The sequence below is a fragment of the Tamandua tetradactyla genome, chromosome 4 (assembly GCF_023851605.1).
Source record: "Tamandua tetradactyla isolate mTamTet1 chromosome 4, mTamTet1.pri, whole genome shotgun sequence".
Classification (NCBI taxonomy): domain Eukaryota; kingdom Metazoa; phylum Chordata; class Mammalia; order Pilosa; family Myrmecophagidae; genus Tamandua; species Tamandua tetradactyla.
Window position 1 is genome coordinate 67,157 of NC_135330.1, and position 21,577 is coordinate 88,733.

The 21,577-nt window shown below is 38.7% G+C and overlaps 1 protein-coding gene across 4 annotated transcripts in view; it reads right to left on the reverse strand.

Annotated features, from left to right (window-relative positions):
* Positions 1-1,898: 1,898 nt before the first annotated feature.
* Positions 1,899-21,577, reverse strand: part of PRKAB2 (protein kinase AMP-activated non-catalytic subunit beta 2) — a 30,002-nt gene continuing 10,323 nt past the window's right edge. The window contains exons 5-8 of one of the 4 annotated variants that reach the window (XM_077155888.1): positions 20,593-20,726; positions 19,722-19,790; positions 6,344-6,387; positions 1,899-4,902 (exon numbers count right to left, since the gene is read on the reverse strand). In XM_077155888.1, coding sequence (XP_077012003.1) covers positions 4,899-4,902; positions 6,344-6,387; positions 19,722-19,790; positions 20,593-20,726 — 251 coding nt within the window. In that variant the 3' untranslated portion in view covers positions 1,899-4,898. The other 3 variants (XR_013173894.1, XR_013173895.1, XM_077155887.1) reach the window with 3 other exon arrangements.

The window sequence follows — 21,577 nt, forward strand, 5'->3', positions numbered from 1 at the left end:
AACACAGACTTTGGGAGATTTTACTCCCTTTATACATGCCTTTGTAGTAGCTCTGGAGCTTCCCACAGTCCAGACCTCAATTGCGTCCTTTGGGGAAAACCAGCTGTGCATTTAAAAGCCCTGAAGTTTAGAATTCATCCTGCTAACCCTATGCAACCCCCTAGAGGTTCCTTGGTTTCACTTTACTCCAACAAACACGCTGTTCCTGGGCAAAACTCAATCCTCAGCCCATACCCAGAATAAGCAAAATGGCCCCAGGAAACAAAATGGCTCCTTCGACAATTCTACCTTCTTTTCTGAACCTAGATTTCTCCAGACCTTGTGCTCCCAGTTCTGTGCTGCACCCAAAAATAAGGTGCTACCCTCAGAATTCTGTCTGAGGTCAGACTGGCTCTTGTTCTGGTGGTAGACCCCTGGGTTGTCAAATTCCTTTATTTCCTCCCCAAATACTTAAAGATTACTCTCCCAGACAACTTTCAGGACTCAGCTATGCTAATTGGTGGAGAAAAGGAAACACTGTCTTTAGGTTAACATGTTTCCGATGCCCTGCCACCAGAAATATTTTCTGAGCTCTTGTTATATCTAACACCCTTCCCACCCCTTAATCCCAATCTCTAACTTTTAACTGTAATGTAGATATATTGTAACCAATGACAAAGATCCTGGAAAATAAAAACTACATCAAAATTGTAGGTCACAGTTTTGAGTATGAGTCTGGCCTGGAATCAGATTCCCATCCCACTCCTACCACCAAATCCAGGTATCAGATCTGCATTAATCTTCATGGTTCTTTCCAGCACTCAATACCCTTACCTGAAGATCACTAGGCAGAGGGCACTGAAAACTGTAGTGAGGGGAAATTAGTTCCGGAGTAGAAGAGAGAAGTCTTTTAGACCTTACTTGGGGTTCTGAAACATCACACAGCAGATGGAACTTGGGCCTTCTGACCTCTGACAGGAAGTCAGCGAAAGGAGAAAACTCTCAGTTATGAGTCTCCTTCAGAGATTAACTATCTGAAGAATACCTACTGATAGATCATAAAGCAGTTCATCTTCCGTTAATGGAAGTGCCCTGGAGCCAGGGAAGGGTTAGGAGAGGGAGGTGGTATTTTACCTGCATGCGTGCTCTTAGATGGAAGTGACCAGAGGTCAGAAGGGTGGGAAGGGCAATTCATATGATGTTCCCGAACCTCTGGCATCATGGGTAATTGTGGATGCCAGGGGACCAGGGTAGGGGTTGGAAGGGAACCAGTTAGGACACCCCAAGCCAAGTGGGTCAGGGAAAAATGCTTTAGAAACCACATGCCAATGTGAGTTTGGGTCTTGGTGGAATTTCGGTACCATTTTATTTCAATGACCAGGATAACATGTTAAGAGACTACTCTGCCAGAGCCTGAGTTCATTTCACATCTACCACCCTCTACTTCTAGTCTGCAGGTAGTCTCTTGACCTCTAATGAGGTTTGAGGATAAATGTTTTCATCCATTTCTTTATCGCAGGTTTCCATTACCCTTTCTTCTGTGCATCTCCACCCCTCTCATCAGCACCCCCTACCCTCTAGTTGCTCCTATATTGTCACTGTCTTGTCTTGTGCAGGCAGGGAAGAGAACCATTGGGCTAGGATCTATGCTAATCCTGTACAGAATGATAGAAAAGTGTGCAAGCAGTTCATAGAAAATGCTGAAAATCAAACCATTGGATAGGTCTGCATTCCTGTCTAACATTGGCATAAACTGGGGGGAAAAAAAAGAGGAAAAGTGGCAGATGGAGAAATGGCACCACTTTGTCCCTTACATCTGTACTTCGCCCTTTATTTAAATGGGTCTGTCTCTCTGGGAAACTACATTCTTTAGGTCCTTCCTGCAAGTGTCAAGACAGATAGATTAAAATATAAAATCAGTAATCAAAACTCAATTATTATTGCTGTATAATACTTTTATTAAATAGCTTTATGGAAAAAGCCCACATTTCTGAATGTTACATAATTTTCAGGTGTATCAGAGTCAAGTAACAGATTATATTTGGGTAAAAGCTTTAAAATCGACACTTGTATGCCACCCCCTTGTGAAATATTGAAAAGCAGCAAAAAGCACCATTTAAAGGACTCGCACACATTTATTCTCCTTGAAATTACAGTCTTATACCCTCTTATGACACAGAGCTGCATTCATTCAAAATGTTTTCAGTGTAACATCAACCAACATCCTTCAACTTATCAAACTTCAAACAAATTTCACACATGTGGTCCAGCCAGTGCAGAGATTAGGAATAATCAATGTCAGTGAGCTTTGGCTGTCCTAAAACCACAAACTGGGTAGTGTAAGTGTCTTGTAGAAGAGAAAAGCAGGAAGATGATCAATACTTAATAGTTAAAGTAGGTATCCCTTGGCCATTTAACTTAGACACAACAGAGGTTTCAGCATTTTGCACCAATTTTAGTGCAAAGTACTGTGCCACACACATTTAACTGAAGTATCAACTAACGCTGGAGTTAATATTATTTTTTACCAAAACTTATTTACTTCAAAACACAACTGAGAAAACCAAATCAAAACAAACCCAAATTACAACCCTAAAGGGAATATACTGTTAAGACCTGGGTTGCTTAAGTTTTTCTTGAGTTTTCCTTCCTTCCTCCCTGCCTTGAGCCTTCCTGTCTGAGTTCTTTCCTTTTTCTTTCTCTGTCCTCCTTCCTTCTTATAATTTAAAAAACAGACATCCTTTTTATTCCCAAAGCTCTATACTCACTGCAGAAATCATAGCCCTTTTACCTCCCACGTGATAAGTGACTAAAAATAGACAGATACGGAGATCTACAGACTTTCCAAAGACCTTAATCCTTCACCTTCCCAAATCCTCTATCCTGTGGGTAACTAGAATCAGTAGTAACTGGAAGAAGACAACAAGAATTTTAAGGATAAGTCAGAAAAATGAAGGCAGAAACTGCCTATTAGTTTTTAAACCCATGCCCCAAATCACTGGAACGTGTGGGATTCAGAAATCTCTCAGAATAGAATATACTTCAAATACACACAAAAACAGACTATTGCATATCATTTTTAGTTGAGGTCAAAATTTAAAAAGCCCTGTTTCCCCAATTAAAAGTAGGGAATCCTATCATTAATATGTCCTTCATTTATACACAGGATAAATATAAAGCATTCCGGAAGAACCACTTCTTTCTAAATTTAACTTCATTTTAGCAACATACATGGAGTACTAAAACTTTCCAGTGGTTTTATCTAGGATCTACTGGAACTACAAGAAACTAGAAATAATTGGAGGGAAATTAAGTGGGCCAAGGTTTCTAGGATCCTCCCAGAAACTTCTCTTGAATTTAAGCCAAAACTATTGAGGCTACAGATGTTTCCTTGAGGGGTTTTGCCTACAGAGGTTAAATCCCATTTAATTCTAAGCTTAAAGAAAACTAATAGTCAAGCAAAATCTGGAAGTTCTTTGCACAAGCAATATATTGAGCCTTTTATTCTAGGTAATGTTTGACTTGAGACCCTGGTAAAGTCCACCTGATAAATGAAATTAACGCAGAATACAGAAGAAAAGATTGAGAGCAGGAACAAGAAACAAAGGGAAGATGTTTTATGTAGTGCTAAACTTTGTAAAAGATCATGCTATGTCTGATTTAATTTTTCAAGAAAAGGATATTTTCAGTTTTGATTTACTTAAGCCTTTATTTTTCTAATATCACTCCCCAGCTCAGTCACTCTTCTTTCTTTTTCCCACAATCCCAAAACGAAGTTGTAGTTCTTTCAGGGTCAGCCTGAAGGCCTATTTTCTTACTCTGCTATCTCTGACTATGTGAAAACCCTACAGATAAAAAAAAAAAAACAAAAACAAAAACTGAGTTGCCTTTTCTCATTTTCAAAATCTACCACACTCTCTTCTGCAGGAACCATGCAAAACAAAACAAAAAACCCAAACTATTACCTTAACACACCCATATTAAAGGATGAGTGAAAAGTTTTCAGAGGGGACAGACCAAGAGGGTGACAGAGCTTCTCAAGAGGATGAGCTATAGAAACCATACAGAAAAGCAACAGTACAGAATGACCACCCGAATATTCCTCTTACCCATCCCCTTCCATAACAGCTGGTAGGCTCTCCTCTCACAACTGGCTGAGAGATGACCTCAGACCTTGGGAAACACACTCTGCACATTTCCAGATTAGAAGGGTCTGAAGGCCACCAGCACCAAAACCTACTGTCACTGGAGCCAGAGCCTCTTCACAGAAGCCTCTGGCCTGAGAGAAATTGAAGGGATCTCTGCCCCACTCTACTGATATACCTGTATGGAGTAAAAATTTTAATACATGAACACACAGACAATTACATTTCAATCCATTTGCAAAGAAATGAGCACAACAAAATCTTCCATATAACAACAAAGATCTGAGTCTTCGTAAATGGCCCACTTACTTAATGGATATTGGATAAAAACAAAATTCTGGTACAACTGAAAGACTATGTGTATTATCTGATAGTTGGTTATAATAAGAGTCTATCTAGATTTTTAAAATAGCACACCATTTAAAACAGGGTAGGGAGCATAAAAGTTTCTCCACAAAAGTCTTTTGCTACAGAAGAAAGCTTAGGGTGGCTAAAGCAGTATTTACTCTCAGCAATAAGCCACCAAAGCACTTAATACTGCATTCCCAAGAAAACAACAACCCCACACCTTACTGCCTCACACCTGGAATACAAGAGGTCTACTACCCCCAAAGGCAACTGTATTGTTGCCAGCTTTGCATGGGAAAGACAGGAGGTAGCTAAACTGACCTGTGGCTGCCCTTTCAGTGTGGCTGGACTCATCTTAGCAGTCGGGGAGTCTCTCAATCATCAACAGTGTTGTTTCCTTCAGTGTTGAATGTTTCTGACTTGCATTTATCTGTAAAATGGAAGAGTCACATATGCTTGGAAAAAATGTTTTGCATGTGAACCCCAGAAGTGAACTGAATAGCTACTTTTCAGCCCATAAATGGAAATAATTGACCCCACTTCATTATCAAATACTTTTAAAAGGAGGCAGAAAAACAAAATCATACTGTCAGAGTGGTACTTTTCATGGCTGGGAACACCAGGGTTATTTTCTTGCTCTTTGGCCTAGTCAGTCTTTAAGCTGTGTGACCCTCTGAGTGTATCAAATGAACTGAATGACCCTGTACCTAGAGCAGTACTTAATATACTGACGTGCACAACGTCTGCCACACTCATGTAACACTGCAGAAGGTTACACTAAAGAAGAAAGTCTTAGAAACCATTTATCAAGAGCCTGAAGTTTTCCTGTATAGTTTCTTAAGACCAAGGAAAAGGCATTTTTTAATTAAAGAAATGTAGGCACATAAAAATCTTCCAAGGATGAAAGACATGAAAGTTTCCCCTGGTTCCATTCCCACTTTACTTCAGAGCTGTCTGCTCTGAGAAAGAAAAGACGGAAGTGGGGCTAGGGCCCATGAGAAAACCAACAGGAATATCTACACAGTAAGCTGCGGCACCGGATAATACAAGAAAGTCGATCTCTTGCATTCTGTCTTTCCTGTAATACAAAGCCTTAGTTGTTTTTTTTTTAGTAGAAGTTAAAACAAGCAATACTAAATTGGCCTGGGCTCCTCCTGGGTTAAAAAGGAGACCTTCTGGCAGCCCCAGTCTCTGAGAAGACTACAAAGGGGTCACTTACCCAATGAGTTTTGTGTTAGAAAAGATCAGATATGAGCCCTGAAGGGGTCTATCAGAGCACAAATGAGAGGGAAAACCGTTCTTTGTGGGTCATATGATATATAAAATACAGATTGTGCCACATGCCCTGGGAATACAGAGAACCCATGCAAGAAAAACTACCCCTGCAATGAGGCAACTGTGAGTACGGCAGTAGTCTGCCACGAGTCCATTCCCTCGAGAACCAAGGAAGCAAGCACAGAATCTCCATCCAGGAAGGATCCTGAGAGTTGGACTTTCATTAAGTTTTAGGAAAATAGTTTCCACACTGTCTGGTTCTTCCGGTAGTTAAGTGTTTTGACCAGGTCTTGGTGCGCATACCCACTGGCAGAGAGAATCCATCTAGTTGGAGCTAGGAACCTTCCAATAACCTTATTCTCACATATGCATTTCTTAAAATAAATTCCATGAACTCTTAAAGCCTTCATCTGCAATCAAATGCAAAAGCAGAACATCCTACTAAGAGGCTCTGAAACACACTTAGCCTCAAAGCAAATCAGCCTTTTAGTCTCAGATAAGACTGATTCAGTCCAGAAAGGAGGTGTTTCCCCTGAATCCTGGGGAACAGGAAGGGATCCCATCAGATGGGCTTATACAGCAGAGTAGTGACATACTTCTTCTTGTAGCGATGAGTTGCACTAAGGACCATCACACTGTCCTGCAAGGGAAAGAAACACAATCCACTAATTCATAAGTTCAAACATTAGCCACCTTTTCTCAGACATCATTCCTTCACAGCTACTTACTTTTTTTTTTTAAGCTCACTTACTCGATGGTATTTATTTTTTAACTTTTTTTTTAACTGTATAATATAACATATACAAAGCAAAGAAAAAAAAAGCAATAGTTTTCAAAGCACTCAACAAGCAATTGCAGGACAGATCCCAGAATTTGTCACGGCTACCATACCATCATCTCAGATTTTTCCTTCTAGCTGCTCAAGAACACTGGAGGCTAAAAGGAATAAATATTTTTTTTTATCATCACAATTGACTTTTTTTGTGAAAAAATAACATATACACAAAAAAACGATACATTTCATTCAAAGTACATCACGACAATTACTTGTAGAACAGATTTCAGTGTTTGGATGGTTTACAATTCCACAATTTTACATTTTTACTTCTTGCTGCTCTAAGATACTGGAGACTAAAAGAAATATCAAAATAATGATTCCATAATCATACTCATTTTGTTAAATCTTACCTTCTCTGTATGATTACACCATCACCTTTGATCTTTCTCCCACTCTTTAGGGGTATCTGGGTTATGTTCATTCTAAATTTTTCCACTGTCAATAATATGGGGTAGGGAGATGGAACTAGCTGATGTTCTGGAGAAGCCTGGCCCCTCTAGGTTTCAGGACTTACCTTGTCCAGGGTCCTATCTGGAGGTTAAAGATTGCTGAAAAGTTACCCTAGTGCATGAAACCTTTGTAGAATCTAATCTTACAGATTGCCCTAAGTGTTTTTTACGATTGGCTGAAATGGTTTTGGTTGAGGTTTGGCAAGTTATGATATTGAGGCAAGTTATGATACTGGAGATAAGTTATGACATTGGAGGCAATGTCACTTAGCAATGTCTAACTGAAGGTTGCATAAGAATGACCTCCAGACTAGCCTCTCAAATCTATATGAACTCTCTCAGCCACTGATACCTTATTTGTCATACTTCTTTAGGTCAGGATGGCATTGTTGATCCCATGGTAGCAGGGCCAGGGTCATTCCTGGGTGTCATCTCCCACGCTGCCAGGGAAACTTTCACCCCTGGATGTCATGTCCCACGTAGGGGATTGGACAATGATCTGACTTGCAGAGTTGGGCTTAGAGAGAATGAGGCCACATCAGAGCAACAAAAGAGGTCCTCCAGAAGTAACTCTTAGGCATGCCTATAGGCAGGCTAAGCTTCTCTGCTACAGACATAAGCTTCACAAGAGCAAGCCTGAAGATTAAGGGCTTAGCCCATTGATTTGGGTATCTCTAATGTTTGACTCAGTATCAGGGGTTTCCGTGGGGAAAAAGTTTAATAGTTTCATATTTTTTCTCCCATCCCTCAAGGGGCTTTGCCAATACTTTAGGATTATCTGCTTAATATAATGTAGCCAGAAATTACATTAAGCTATAGAGGATTAAAGAACCTCATTCTTATTCTGGGCTCCCTGTGTTTCAATTGTTTAAATGAGCCATCCAGACAGGTGGAGTTAGATTATGTGCTACAGATAATTTAGTTTCTGGACAAAATAAACTTTTCTTCCTTTGGTCTCAGAAAGTACATAGGAGGTGTTCTAGTTTGCTAGCTGCTGGAATGCAACACACCAGAGACAGATTGGCTTTTAATAAAAGGGGATTTATTTTGTTAGTTCTTCAGAGGAAAGGCAGCTAACTTTTAACTGAGGTTCTTTCTTACATGGGAAGGTACAGGGTGATCTCTGCTGGCCTTCTCTCCAGGCCTCTGGATTCCAACAACTTTCCCTGGGGTGATTTCTTTCTACATCTCCAAAGGCCTGGGCTGAGCTGCAAGTGCTGAGATGAGGTATGCTGAGCTGCTCGGGCTGTGCTATGTTGCGCTCTCTCATTTAAGCACCAGCCAATTAAGTCAAACATCATGCACTGCAGCAGGCATGCCTCCTAGCCAACTGCACATGTAATCAGCAACAGATGAGGCTCATGTACCATTGGCTCATGGCCACAGCAACAGAACTATGTGGCTTCACCTGGCCAAGTTGACAACTGAATCGAACTACCACAGGAGGGTTTCAAGATGGTGGCTTAGTGAGGTGTGGAATTTAGTCTGTCTTCCAGAGCAGCTAGAAAATAGCCAGGAATAGGAGAGAACAACTACTGGGGCCACATCAGTGTGCACCAGTCTGGAGAGCTGGACCAGCTGAGACCCCACCCAGAACTGTGAATCCCCCAAGCTGTGGAGGCCACAGACTAGTTCCTGGAGGGGAAAGGAAACAGGCTTTACAAGCACCAGGGCTGAGCTCAACCAAGCTCCAATTATGGAATTTATTAACAAACTCTGACTACTGAAAATAGGCCCCCAACTCAGATAAACCTTGGATAAGAGCTAAAGGTACTAGGAGTTTCCGACCTGGTGCAGAAGAGGCAGGGTTGATGGAAAAAAAACAACAACAGAGGTTTTTGGATCAAACAGCACAAAATACTTGAAAAAGGCTGAAACCTAAAAAAAAAAAAAATGGGGGGTACAAAGAACCTGGAGATATATAGAGCAACGTACTCTTGATTAACAAACACGAGGAATGGGAGTCCTGCTCTGAAAGGATTTTTTTTTTGCTCTGTTTCTACTACTTAACTGCTCATTGGATAGAACTGCAAGACTTCTCAGCCTCCAAATGTCCCAGGTTAGGGCAGAATTAGGCTAGTCTGAGAGACAAAGAGGCCGGTCAGGTGGAATCCCTCTTTCAAGGAATTTAGACCCTAGGACTGGAAAACTGAAGCAATAAAACCAGCCTACAACCTCTCCTCTATCTCAACCACACCCCAGCAGGGAGAGTCTGCTGAAGTTAAAGGTACCACATCACCTTATGCTAGTGGGACCTGCAGGCAGACACGTGCCACATACCGGGCAGGATAAGAAAAACACAGAGTCCAGAGGCTTCATAGGAAAGTCTTTCAACCTGATGGATCTCACCCTTAGGGAAAACTGATGCAAATGACTCTTTCCTCCTGAGAGGAGGCCAGTCTGGTCTGGGAAAATCTGATTGGGGTCTGAAGTAGATCCTCCTAAGGAAAAAAAAAAAGTTCCATATAGGTGGGGCAAGAAACAAGAAAACAAGAACTGAAAAACTCTGATCCATTAAACGAAACATATATAGAGGTGTAAAATAAGCTGAACTGAATGTCAAAGAATACATAGAGAATAAAGCCATCCAGCAAGAAAATTCTAGGTGAAAGAGTGAAAACAATCCCCAGAACACACTAAGTAAGGAAATTAAATACCGAGATGCCAGCAAAAAATAACGACTCATACTAGGAAAGCTGAAGATACGGCCCAGTCAAAGGAACAAACCAACACTTCAAATGAAATAAAGGAGTTGAAACAACTAATTCAGGATGTTCGAACAGACATAGAAAATCTCATCAAAAATCAAATCAATGAGTTGAGGGAGGATATAAAGAAGGCAATGGGCGAACAAAAAGAAGAAATCAAAAGTCTGAAAAAACAAATCACAGGACTTATGGGAATGAAAGGCACAATAGAAGCAATGAAAAAAACAATGGAAACCAACAATGTTAGATTTCAAGAGGCAGAAGAAAGGATTAATGAACAGTAGGACAGGACATCTGAAATCTGACAAGCTAAAGAAAATATAGGGAAAAGAATGGAAAAATATAAGCAGGGACTCAGGAAATGAATGACAACATTAAGTGCATGAATATATGTGTTACGGGTGTCCCAGAAGGAGAAAAGAAGGGAAAAGGAGGAGAAAGACTAACGGAGGAAATAGTCACTGAAAATTTCCCAACTCTTATGAATAACTTAAAATTACAGATCCAAGAAGTGCAGCACACACCAAACAGAACAGATCCAAATAGACATACCCCAAGACATTTCCTAATCAGAACGACAGACGTCAAAGAGAAAGGGAATTTTGAAAGCAGCAAGAGAAAAGCAATCTATCACATTCAAGGGAAGTCTAATTATCCTATGGGTGGATTTCTCAGCAGAAACCATGGAGGCGAGAAGGCAGATATGATATATTTAAGATTCTAAAAGAGAAGAAACTGTCAACCTGTTGGAGACGGTCCTCTGAGGGCTCGAGTGGTTGACTGACAGCAAGGACATGGGGCATAAGCATGCCATGCTCTGATGACAGAGCAAGCTACAGAAGCCAATGTTCTCAAGGATGTCGACTCAAGATTCCGAAGAGACCTGAAAAGAGAACATTCTGATAAGAAATATACAGTTCCAGAGCAACTGGGAACCAAACTCTGTAGCTCTGCTGGCATGACAGATATTCAAAAAAAATCTTGCTTTGATTACACTCCTTAAAGCAGTTCCTGTGTAAGAGCACAATAAATATGTGGACGTCAGTATATTCGGCATTCTTGAGCTTGATGAGCTTGAGTACCCTGGCCCCACTTAACTATCTTCCTGTGTCTGTCATTTCTTAATCCTGTGTGGTGCCCCTTCTTCTCCCCTGTTCTCCGGGGAATTCCCGACATCAACCAAGAATTCTATATCCAACAAAACTGTCCTTCAAGAATGAGGTGGGTCTTGCCTGCCATGCCAGAGGGCCCGGGTTCGATTCCTGGTACCTGCCCATGTAAAAAAAAAAAAAAAAAAAAAAGAATGAGGGGGAAATAAAAACATTTTTAGACAAAAAAAATCACTGAGAGAATTTGTGACCATGCAACTGGTTCTGCAAGAAATACTGATGGGAGCACTAGAGATAGATAGGAAAAGACAGGAGAGAGAAGTGTGGAGAAGAGTGTATAAATGAAGACTATCAGTAAAGGTAAAAAGAGAAAACAAATAGATATGACATATAAAATCCAAAAGGCAAAATGGTAGAAGAAAGTACAGCCCTTACAGTAATAACACTAATGGTAATGGATTAAACTCCCCAATCAAGAGATATAGACTGGTAGAATGGATTAAAAAACAGGACCCATCTATATATTGTCTACAGGAGATACATTTTAGACCCAACGACAAACATAGCTTCAAAGTGAAACGTTGGAACAAGATATTTCATGCAAACAACAATCAGAAAAGAGCAGGAGTAGCTATACTAATATCCAACAAATTAGACTTCAAGCTTAAAACAAAAGAGACAAAGAAGGATACTATGTATTAATAAAAGGAACAATTCAACAAGAAGACTTATCATAAATATTTATAACCAAACCAGAGTGCTCCAAAATACATGAGGCAAACACTGAAAAAAGAAATGGACAAATCTACCATAATAGTTGGAGACTTTAATTCCCCACTCTCATCAATGGATAGAACATTTAGACAGAGGATCAATAAAGAAACAGAGAATTTGAATAATACAATAAACAATCTAGACTTAACGGACATTTATAGAACATTACACCCCACAACAGCAGGATATACCTTTTTCTCAAAGTGCTCATGGATCATTCTCAAGGATGGACCATATGCTGGTTCACAAAGCAAGTCTCACTGCATTTAAAAAGACTGAAATCATATAAAACACTTTCTTGGATCATAAAGGGATGAAGCTGGAAATCAATAACAGGCAGAGGGTCAGAAAATTCACAAATATATGAAGGCTCAACAACATACTTTTAAACAACCAGTGGGTCAAGGAAGAAATTACAAGAGAAATCGGTAAATATCTCGAGGCAGATGAAAATGAAAACACAACATATTAAAATTTATGGGAGAGGCGGTGCAATGGTGGCTCAGTGGCAGAATTCTCACTGCCATGCCAGAGATAAATGAAATTGGAGATCTCACACTACCTGACTTTAAGGCATATTATGAAGCTACAGTGGTCAAAACAGCATGGTTCTGGCATAAAGATAGATATATTAACCAACGGAATCAAATAGATTAGTCAGATATAGACCCTCTCAGTTATGGACAATTGATCTTTGATAAGGCAGTCAAGCCAATTCACCTGACAGAACAGTCTCTTCTATAAATGGTGCTTGGAGAACTGGGTATCCACATGCAAAAGAATGAAAGAGGATCCATATCTCACACCTTAAACAAAAATCAACTCAAAAGGGATCAAAGACCTAAACATTAGAGCTAGGACCATAAAATTTTAGAAGAAAATGTAGGGAAATACCTATAAAACTTGTTATAGGAGGCAGTTTCCTAGATCTTACACCCAAAGCAAGAGAATTGAAGAAAGAAAGATAAATGGGAACTCCTCGAAATTAAACACTTCTGTGCATCAAAGAACTTAATCAAGAAAGTAAAAAGGCAGCCTACACAATAGGACACGATATTTGGAAATGACGTATTAGATAAGGATCTAGAATCCAGAATATATAAAGAGAATCTTCAACTTAACAACAAAAACACAAACAACCAAATTAAAAAATGGGCAAAAGACATGAACAGACACTTCTCAGAAGAGGAAATACAAACGGCCAAAAGGCACATGAAAAGATGCTCAACTTTCCTAACTATTACAGAAATGCAAATCAAAACCCCAAAGAGATATCACCTCATACCCAGCAGAATGGCTATTTTCAAAAAAAATACAAAAAACATTAAGTACTGGAGAGGATGTGGAGAAAGAGGCACACTTATTCACTGTTGGTGGGAATGTAAAATGGTATAAATGTTGTGGAAGGCAGTTTGGTGGTTCCTCAGGAAGCTAAGTATAGAACTGCCATGTGATCCAGCAATCCCATTACTAGGTATATATGTATAATATATTCAGAGGATCTGAAGGCAAGGACAAAAACGGACATTTGCACACCAATGTTTATAGCAGCATTTTTTACAATCGCTAAGAGATGGAAACAGCCCAAATGTCAATCAACAGAGGAGTGGCTAAATAAGCTATGGTGTATACATACAATGTTATGCTGCTGTAAGACAGAATAAAATCATGAAGCATGTAACAACGTGGATGGATCTTGAGGACATTATGCTGAATGAAACTAGCCAGAAACAAAAGGACAAATACTGTATGTCTCACTGATATGAACTAACATTAATGTTTGAATTTGGAGAATTTCAGTTCAGAATAGCAGTTATCAGGAGACAGAAATAGGGTAGAGATTGGGTAATTGGAGCTGACAGGGTTCAGATTGTACAACAGAACTGACTGTAAAATTCAGAAATGGATAATGAACTAACATTAATGTTTGAATTTGGAGAATTTCAGTTCAGAATAGCAGTTATCAGGAGACAGAAATAGGGTAGAGATTGGGTAATTGGAGCTGACAGGGTTCAGATTGTACAACAGAACTGACTGTAAAATTCAGAAATGGATAGCACATTACTACCTGATTGTAGCATAATAATGTAAGTACACTGAATGAAGCTGAATGTAAGAATGGTAGAGGGAGGATGGCTGAGGGCACATATGAAACCAGAAGGAAAGATAGATGATAAAGACTGAGTGGTATAATTTAGGAATGCCTAGAGTGTACAATGATAGTGACTAAATGCGCAAATTAAAAAATGTTTTTGCATGAGGAAGAACAAAGGAATGTCAATATTGCAGTGTTGAAAATAGATGGTCATTCATATTTTAAAACTTCAATTTCTGTGTGAGACTAAAGCAAGAAATGTTTATTTGGTACAAAATTTATATTTTGACTAGTGCATTTCCTAATATAACTTATATGGACATTTTTTTTTTTTTTTTTTTTTTTTTTTTTAAAGAGAGAGGGAGGAAAGGAAGGAAAGACAGAGAAGGAAGGAAGGATGGAAGGAAGGAAGGGAGGAAGAAAGGGAAACATTTTTAAACATTTTCTTGTTTTTTATTATATTTTGTTTGTTTGTTTGTTTTTTTACATGGGCTGGGGCCGGGAATCGAACCGGGGTCCTCCGGCACGGCAGGCAAGCACTCTTGCCCGCTGAGCCACCGCGGCCCGCCCTATGGACATTTAATTGAACACCCTAAGTACATGAAACCTTGAATAGGGCATGAGAGTTTGTAGATTTGTCCAAGTTAGTGTGATACCCCGATAAATTCTGGAGTGATTTGAACAGTGAAAAAAGAAGTATTTGCAAAGTCCCCTTAGAGGAATGGGGAGAAAGGGGGAAAAATTCAACTTCCCCATTTGGAGAATACCTGATATTCTTGCAAGCAGTGGAGACAACCAAATCAATAGGCCAGGCTCTCAATCTTGGGGTTTGTTCCTATGAAACTTATCCCCACAAAGGATAGGGTGAGCCTAGTTAAAATTTAGGCCTAAGAGTCACCCCCAAGAGAGCCTCTTTTGTTGCTCAGATGTGGCCTTTCTCTCAGCCAACACAGCAAGAAAACTCACTGCCCTCCCCCTCGCTACAGTGGGCATGACTCCCAGGGTTGTAACAACCATCCTGGCAACGTGGGACAGAAATCCTAGAATGAGCTGGGACTCAGGATCAAAGGATTGAGAAAACCTTCTCAACTGAAAGGAGGAAGAGAAAAATGAGACAAAATAAACTGTCAGTGGCTGAGAGATTTCAAACAGAGTCAAGAGGTTAACCTGGCAGTTAGTCTTACACATTATATAGAGATTCCCTTTTTAGTTTATGGAGTGGCTGGAGAGAAGTACCTGACACTGTAGAGCTGTGTTCCAGTAGCATGTTTCTTGAAGATGATTGTATAATGATATAGCTTTTGCAATTGTGACTGTGTGGTTGTGAAAACCTTGTGTCTGATGCTCCTTTTATCTATGGTATGGATAGATGGGTAAAAAAAAATATGGATTAAAAAATAAATAATAGGGGAAACAAAAGTTAAAATAAATTGAATAGATTAAAATACTAGTGGTCAATGAAAGGGAGTGATAAGGGTTATGACGTGTGAGTTTTTTTCTTTTTCTTTTGCTGGAGTGATGCAAATGTTGAAAAATATGATCATGGTGATGAATAAACAACTATGTAATGATATTGTGAGCCACTGATTGTAAAAATGTCAATAACGTTTGTATGTCATGAATATCGGTATATTTGTTCATTGTTTATAATAAAAATATTTTAAAAAAGAAAACTACATGAGGTTCTAAAATATAGAGAATATCTTCCTTACTCCTGTGTTCTGAATTTCTTAATCCAGACCTGATCAGCTTTCTTCTTCTCTCTAAATACCAGGTTATACATATATAAAAAAGCATCTCAAAATCCAGAAATATTAATTACCACCCCAGACTAAATGTGACAAGCACTCACTTTTAGCAGAAAATGTTTGGTACAACAGAATGAAGTTAGTTTTGGAGTTGAATAGGCTTGAATTCCACTCTTGACTCTATCGTTACCGTATTTGTGGCCTTGGGTAATTTCAGTCTTTTTTCTCATCAGTACAAAAGATAACACCACCACTGACGTGGCTATGATGATTATAGGAGAATCTGACATATCCCCTGACACCTAATAAGTGCTGAGAATATATTCATCTCTTACATTACTTTCTTCCCTCTTCAAACTCTAATATTGGTTATAAAATCAGCAAAGATGTTATATTATCTGTTAATTAATATAACTCTGGTAAATGTGTAAAAGTGAAACCAAACAAAACCTCTGCCATGGAAAACATAAAACAACTGTCTAATGTTTTTATTTCTGAAAGTAGCTTTATTTAAAAATGCTTACAAAACTCAGAGCTTAGATTGTAAGCTTTGATTGTTATTTTTAAATTCTGAAATGCTTTGCCATTTGTATAACCTAGTAGTTCCCTGGAAGTTTAAATATCTGTGTAACACCTGAGACTCAAATTAGTTTTCCAGCTCTGAGAGTCAGTATAAGCCCATAGAGCAACTGTTTAAAAACAAAACAAAACAAAATGATCAAATTCCAATTAATGATATGATGAAACTGATCTGGTTAAAACTAAGGTAAATCAATATACAAGGTAAAGAATAATATGTCTACATTTTGAAGTTCTAACTTTCGTGTGAGATAAAAAGAAAAATATTTATTTTGTCCAAAATTTGCACTAATTTAATCTGTCTAGTCAGTTAAACAACCTAATACAGCTTTATTTCATATAGAACCTGGAGTAAGAAACAAAATCTTAATATTTTGTACAAGTTAATGTTATGCAATGCTGCATTTCAGAGTATTTGGGCAGAAAACAAGAAGTATTTGCAAAGTCCCTTGAGGGACTGGGAAAAATAGAACTATTATGTTTCCCTACCTGGGGAATTCCTGACATTTTAAGCAAGAGAGGCTCCCAATTTAACATGCCAAGTCCTCAATTTTGAGGCTTGTCCTAAGGAAATTTATTTTTGTAACAGTAAACTGAACCTAATTATGATTAGTGCCTAGGAGTTGTCTCCAGAAAATCTCTGCTGTTGCTCAAATATGGTCTCTCTCTAAGCCAAACTCTTAGCTTCTCCCCAATGTGGGACATAATTTCCAAGGGAGTAAGTCTGGCCCTAGCAGCGTGAAACATAACTGGCCCTCTCATTAACTGGCCCTGGTAGCATGAGACATAAGTTCCAGGGATGAGCCTGGCCCTGATATCATGGATGAACTGACCAAAAGAGGGAAAAGAAATAGAGTTTCAATGGCTAAGAGATTTCAAATCAAGTCGAGAGGTTATTCTGGAAGTTACTCTTATGTAAGCTTCAGCCAGATATTGCAAAGTGCCACAATACTACTGCAAACCCCAACCAACAGTGTTCTTTGAAACCCCAAAAGACATACTGTGCTCTATAAAATTTTACTTATTAAGTCTGTTTTTCAGAGACTCGAAACCTCCAGGTTGTTCCAGTGCCAGAGAAGCTCTGAAACCCAGAGTTACCGGACTTTCCAAGAATAACAACTGGTTTCATTGCTTCATCCATTTGCCCCTTAATAACAATGCCCCTTTTCAGCCTTGAAACAGTTAGTGAGTCATCATCCAGATATCCCTCAAGATTAAGAGATAATTATCAAGTCAGAGGGAGAAACTATAACTGAGAAATCAGGATTTAAGGGATGATTCTGATTACTGAATCATTATATAAATATTCCTTTTTGCTTTCTGGCATATTGGAGTGGACAGGGAAATACCTGCAATCTCTGAACTGTAATCCAGCTGCCTGATAATGGTTGTATAGCCTTTATCTTCTGCCCCAGTGTTTGTAAAAACCTTGTGACTAACCTTCACCTACACATAGTTATCCAGTTTTTCAACTTTAGAGTCTTGTAATCACTAAAGATAACCCCTAATGTTTGTTAATGAAGGGTGTTGGGTCCGCCTGGAACAGACCCACCCCAAGTCCAAAGTTATCTTGATGACTTAACTTAAGTAGGCCCACCTGACATGCACAGTAACTTAGACTTTAACCTACAAGTCACTTATACCTCATTCCACCATTTTCTTTCATACATTCTGTGACTAAGCATGTAATCAATCTGTCCATGCTCAATAATCAAATCACCCCTAATTACATCATCTGGAGCCACTGTAATCATTATCCTAAACCCTGCCTACCTTTTCTCTAATAAAACTATCCTAATTACTGCAGTTCAGGAAGACAGATTTGGGGCTGCTAGGCCAATCTCCTCTCCTACTATGTGCCTAGTAGTAACTCTTTCTCTCTTAAAAATAAAACCACCTAGAAAAGAAAAAAATATCCTGGCATCCATTTCTAGAAGGAAATCTTGCATGCAAAGAGAACAGGAATTTATCATTTTGAAAAACCATTTTCAAAATGCACCAAAGCAGGTCTAATTTCCATTTAATATCAGGGATGATCTCTAAAAATGCTCTCTAATCCCAAGGGGACCCAGGAAGCCCACTAATATCCCTGAAAAACAAAAAGGACTCCAAAGAAAGACACTCCATCCAATGGCTCAAACTGAAAGAACCTGAACAATCTGAGAGACCAGGAAAGGGTCAAGGCTAAGCTGAACCACAATGATCAAGACTGTTGCCTTGGTCAGTACCAAGATGAAGAGAGTAAGAGGTGCCATTTCCCAAGCTAGTGCTACAGGCCAGTGGCATACATAGGAGGATATAATGGGCCTGTAGCATCAATCAATAACCAAAGAGCAGTTACAGGAGGCAAAAATTCAATCAGATCCCAAACAACTCAAACAAATCTCATTTAGGACCCAATATAATCTTTTACTTACCTCCATATTGTATTATCTATAATGAATGATCCTCAGTGAATATCTTGTGACCAAAATATGATGATCACAGCCTAATATGACTGAAGCAAGGCAGGTAATAAATTTAAATCCTAAAAGGTTTTGGTAGAAATGAAGAGCATTTCTCCAAATGCTTGGAAAGATCTGGCACAATAATATATATGAAAGAACATGGGATTAGATTAGCAGATCCTGTCTCTAATACTTAATGGCAATTTGACTTTCTCTGAGCCTTAGTTTCTTTATCTATAAAAAATCAGTTAAAAATAATATCTACCCAGTGGCAGAATGCTGGCCTTCCATGAGGGAGACCCAAGTTCAATTCCTGGATAATGTACTGGGTAGTACATTATCCCCCTCCCCCCAAAAAAAGAAAAGAAAAGAATATCTACCTCACAAGGTTACTATAAAAATTAAAATTCAATAATATATAATATATATTATAAACATCATATAATCTGTAAAGTCACCTGCATCAGTGACTTCTGTAATCTGACTGCACAGAAATACAAACAGTTCAAAGATAATAGATAACTGGACCTACCTTAAAGACACATTTATTCAGAATCTCTGGAGGTAGAAGAGTCTCTGAATCTACAGTTTTACAAAATTCCCCAGATGACTGTAATGATGGTTTGGTCTGGTAACCAGAGCGATTTAACTTTATTCCAACAGCCAAACCACAAAGACATGACAAAATAGAACACCATGGGTATTTTCAACCCAGACTCTAAAGCAGCAGAGAAACCAGTGGAGGACTCTAGAGTTGGAGAAGCAGGGAAAATCTGGTCACATTTCTCCTTTACCCAGTGTATAGGAAAATGCAAGCACTTAGGTAAATATGTCTGAGGCACCCCAAAGTAGGTTACATCCATATTTTAAAAGTAGAAGCTTGTAATTAATATCATATACAAGCATTCCTTGAACTGGAAGCTAAACTTGCTCTCTGTATAGATACAATGCAACCAGTCTGTTCCTCAACCTCTTACCTTCAAGAATGAAATACTACCGCCTTGAACTCAAAAGTCCATATAATCACAGGGTAACTTAGCTAGCTAGACCACATACACAGATGCTGAAATGATAAACTCACTAGTTAGAAAAAAAGTTCTTATTCCTATCATTTGACCATTTCTGCCATCTTTGGCAAAGTGGGATAGTAGGAACCACTGGAGAACATGTGTTACCTTCATCTTCCCATTTCACGAAGCTCTGTGGAAAGCCAGGCCCACCACATACCTTAATGGACAATGCATAAAGATGGTTCAGCATAACATGGTTGGGCTCAGGGAGCAAGGCTGGGTCACACTAAGAGAGAAAAAACATAACTTAACAGGGTTAAATGATAGAATACAATCAAACAATTTACTATTCCCCAGAGCTCCTTGGGATTTCTCAGAAACTTCAAATTTCCTTTTAAATAATATATCCATACCTACCCCAATTTATATCACTATTACATTCTCATTATAGAAAATTAGGAAAATTGTGAGTCCAAGGCAGAAACTCTATGCTACAGGACCTATTAATCTTCATTCAAAGACCTAGAAACAAATTTTGCTCAAAACACAAACAGAAGACTTTTGTAAAGAGGCAAAAAATATTAGTGGGAAACAAACAGACTGAACAGATATGTCAATTTCATGCAAAAGGAAAAAGAATTTATACTTCTTTGGTATATTCCCAAATGATAAGCATGGCTTATACTGTGTTGGAACAGAAGCCCCAGAAATTGACTCTAGCAATCCAGAGCTCTGGTTCTGATTTTATTTTTTTTCTTTTCTTTTTTTTGGTCCTGGTTTTAGAAAGACCAAGAAACAACTATGATTTTCTTTTTTTTTTTTTTGCATGGGCAGGCACTAGGAATCGAACCCAGGTCTCCAGCACTGCAGGCAAGAATTTTGCCACTGAGCCACCATCACACTGCCCACAACTCTCAATTTTGATATCAGTACCTGAAGAAGCCATATCTCATTCCTGGAGAAAGGAAGCTGAAATGGTATTTATATGTATATTATTTATATTCTGATCACACCTTTGCTTCCAATCTCTAGGATTACTGAACCAGTCCATACTACAGATGCCCCAGGAATACTACCAGGGTACTCACAGAAATATTAGTGTCCTTGTTAAGAATAACTTGGAGAAGGTGAGGAGGAAGGATGGGTGGGGACTTGAATCGCTCCTCTGATCGAAACACATACATTTCTTGACCATAAGGCCCTGGGGGTGAGCTGGAAAGATCTGCAAGATATTTATCCCAATATGAAAGAAAGTTGGAAAATTGGTAAAAATGATTGGAAAATAGGTCACAATACAGGGTAGCTAAGACTAAGCTATGAGAAATCATAGATCATAAACTTGTGACCTATTGGGTCTACAACTACAATGTAGCCAAAGGAGACTTGAGTCATCCTGGACATAAACCAAAAAGTCCCTAAACCTAGCTATATGATGCAGAGGGTAGAGACAGAGATGAGGGGTAAAAGATCCAGGAAAGAAGTACTTTTTCCATTTGTACATTTGACCTTGTTACAAATCTTTTCATTATGGGCAACTTCATCATCTATAAAATTTTACATATGAAAACAGACACCTTATAAACAGTCAGACAATATGAAAAGGTTAAATTTCTTTTTTTTTCCCACACAAGCAACAGGCAACGGGTTTAGAATTCTGTGACAATGAAGTCAAAATATATGTAGTAGTCATTAGGCAAATATAAATAAAACCACAATAAGATACCACTTCTCTTTCACTAGGTAGCTACAATCAGAAAAACCAATAGTAAGCATTGACAAGGCCGTAGAAAAACTGCAATTTTCATACACTGCTGGCGGGAATATAAAATGATGCAGCTGCTTTGGAAAAGTTTAGCAGCTCCTCAGATAAGGATAAAATTAAACCCAGCAATTCCACTCCTAGCCATACACCCCAAATAACTGAAAACACATGGTCACGCAAAAATTTATACACAAATGCTCAGAACAGCATTATTCATAAAGGCCCAACAGCGAAAACAACCCAACTGTTCAACAACTAAAGAATGGATGAACAAAATGTACTATATAAATACAATGAAATTGCTAAAAAAG